The sequence below is a fragment of the Ursus maritimus genome, unplaced genomic scaffold (assembly GCF_017311325.1).
Source record: "Ursus maritimus isolate PB19 unplaced genomic scaffold, ASM1731132v1 scaffold_19, whole genome shotgun sequence".
Taxonomy (NCBI): domain Eukaryota; kingdom Metazoa; phylum Chordata; class Mammalia; order Carnivora; family Ursidae; genus Ursus; species Ursus maritimus.
In genome coordinates, this window is record NW_024424341.1 from 39374841 (window position 1) to 39375581 (window position 741).

Here is a 741-nt window from a genome sequence, read left to right on the forward strand (position 1 = left end):
CCGGAAGGAAGCAGGATGGCGGCGCTGGACAGTGACAGCGATGAGGACTTGGTCAGCTATGGGACAGGCCTGGAGCCGCTGGAAGAAGGTGCGGGCCACATGGGTCTCTGGGGTCTGTGAGAAACAGGTCCAAGATTCGGGGCAAAAAGCTAAACCCCGTGCCGGGCCTCAGGTGGCCCCGGGAGCAAGGCTCTCTCGCTATTGGTGTCTGGAATAGAGACGAGAGGGACGTGCGGTGTGCTTTCGGAGTACTCGCGTTCTGGAGGGATGGATGAGAGACCCTGAAGGGTGGTAAACAGAAAGATCACGAAACAAGCTCGTGTGAGGACGGGCGGTGGTCTGGCATTGTCTTCCGAGGAGAGAACGTTTGAGCTCAGACTTGAAACAGGGAAAAGAACCAACCATACGAAGATCTGTGTAGGAGAGCATTTCAGTTAGAGGGGGCAGCAAGTGCAACATTTATGAAGTCAGAGCCAGTTTGGTAAATTGAGGGGCAGGCGGGACCGGTGTGGGTGGAGCCGTCTGCACCAGTGGGAGACTGGTAGAGATGATGTCAGAGGGGGAGGCAGGGGCTGCATCTTCTTGGTATGTAAGGGTGTTTGGATCTTATACTAAGTGTAGAAGAGTCATTGCCGAGTTTTACACAAGGGAGAGATGTATAATTTTAAGATTATTTCGCCCTCGATTTTAAGAATAGGCAGGTTGGGGGTGGTGGGGAAGACTGAAGGAGGGAGATTAGCA

At 53.6% G+C, this 741-nt stretch overlaps 1 protein-coding gene across 1 annotated transcript in view; it reads left to right on the forward strand.

The window, feature by feature from the left end:
- Positions 1-741, forward strand: part of GPATCH1 (G-patch domain containing 1) — a 46852-nt gene continuing 46111 nt past the window's right edge. Inside the window, exon 1 of the mRNA XM_008689060.2 lies at positions 1-88. Coding sequence (XP_008687282.1) covers positions 16-88 — 73 coding nt within the window. The 5' untranslated portion in view covers positions 1-15. The remainder of the gene's footprint in view (positions 89-741) is intronic.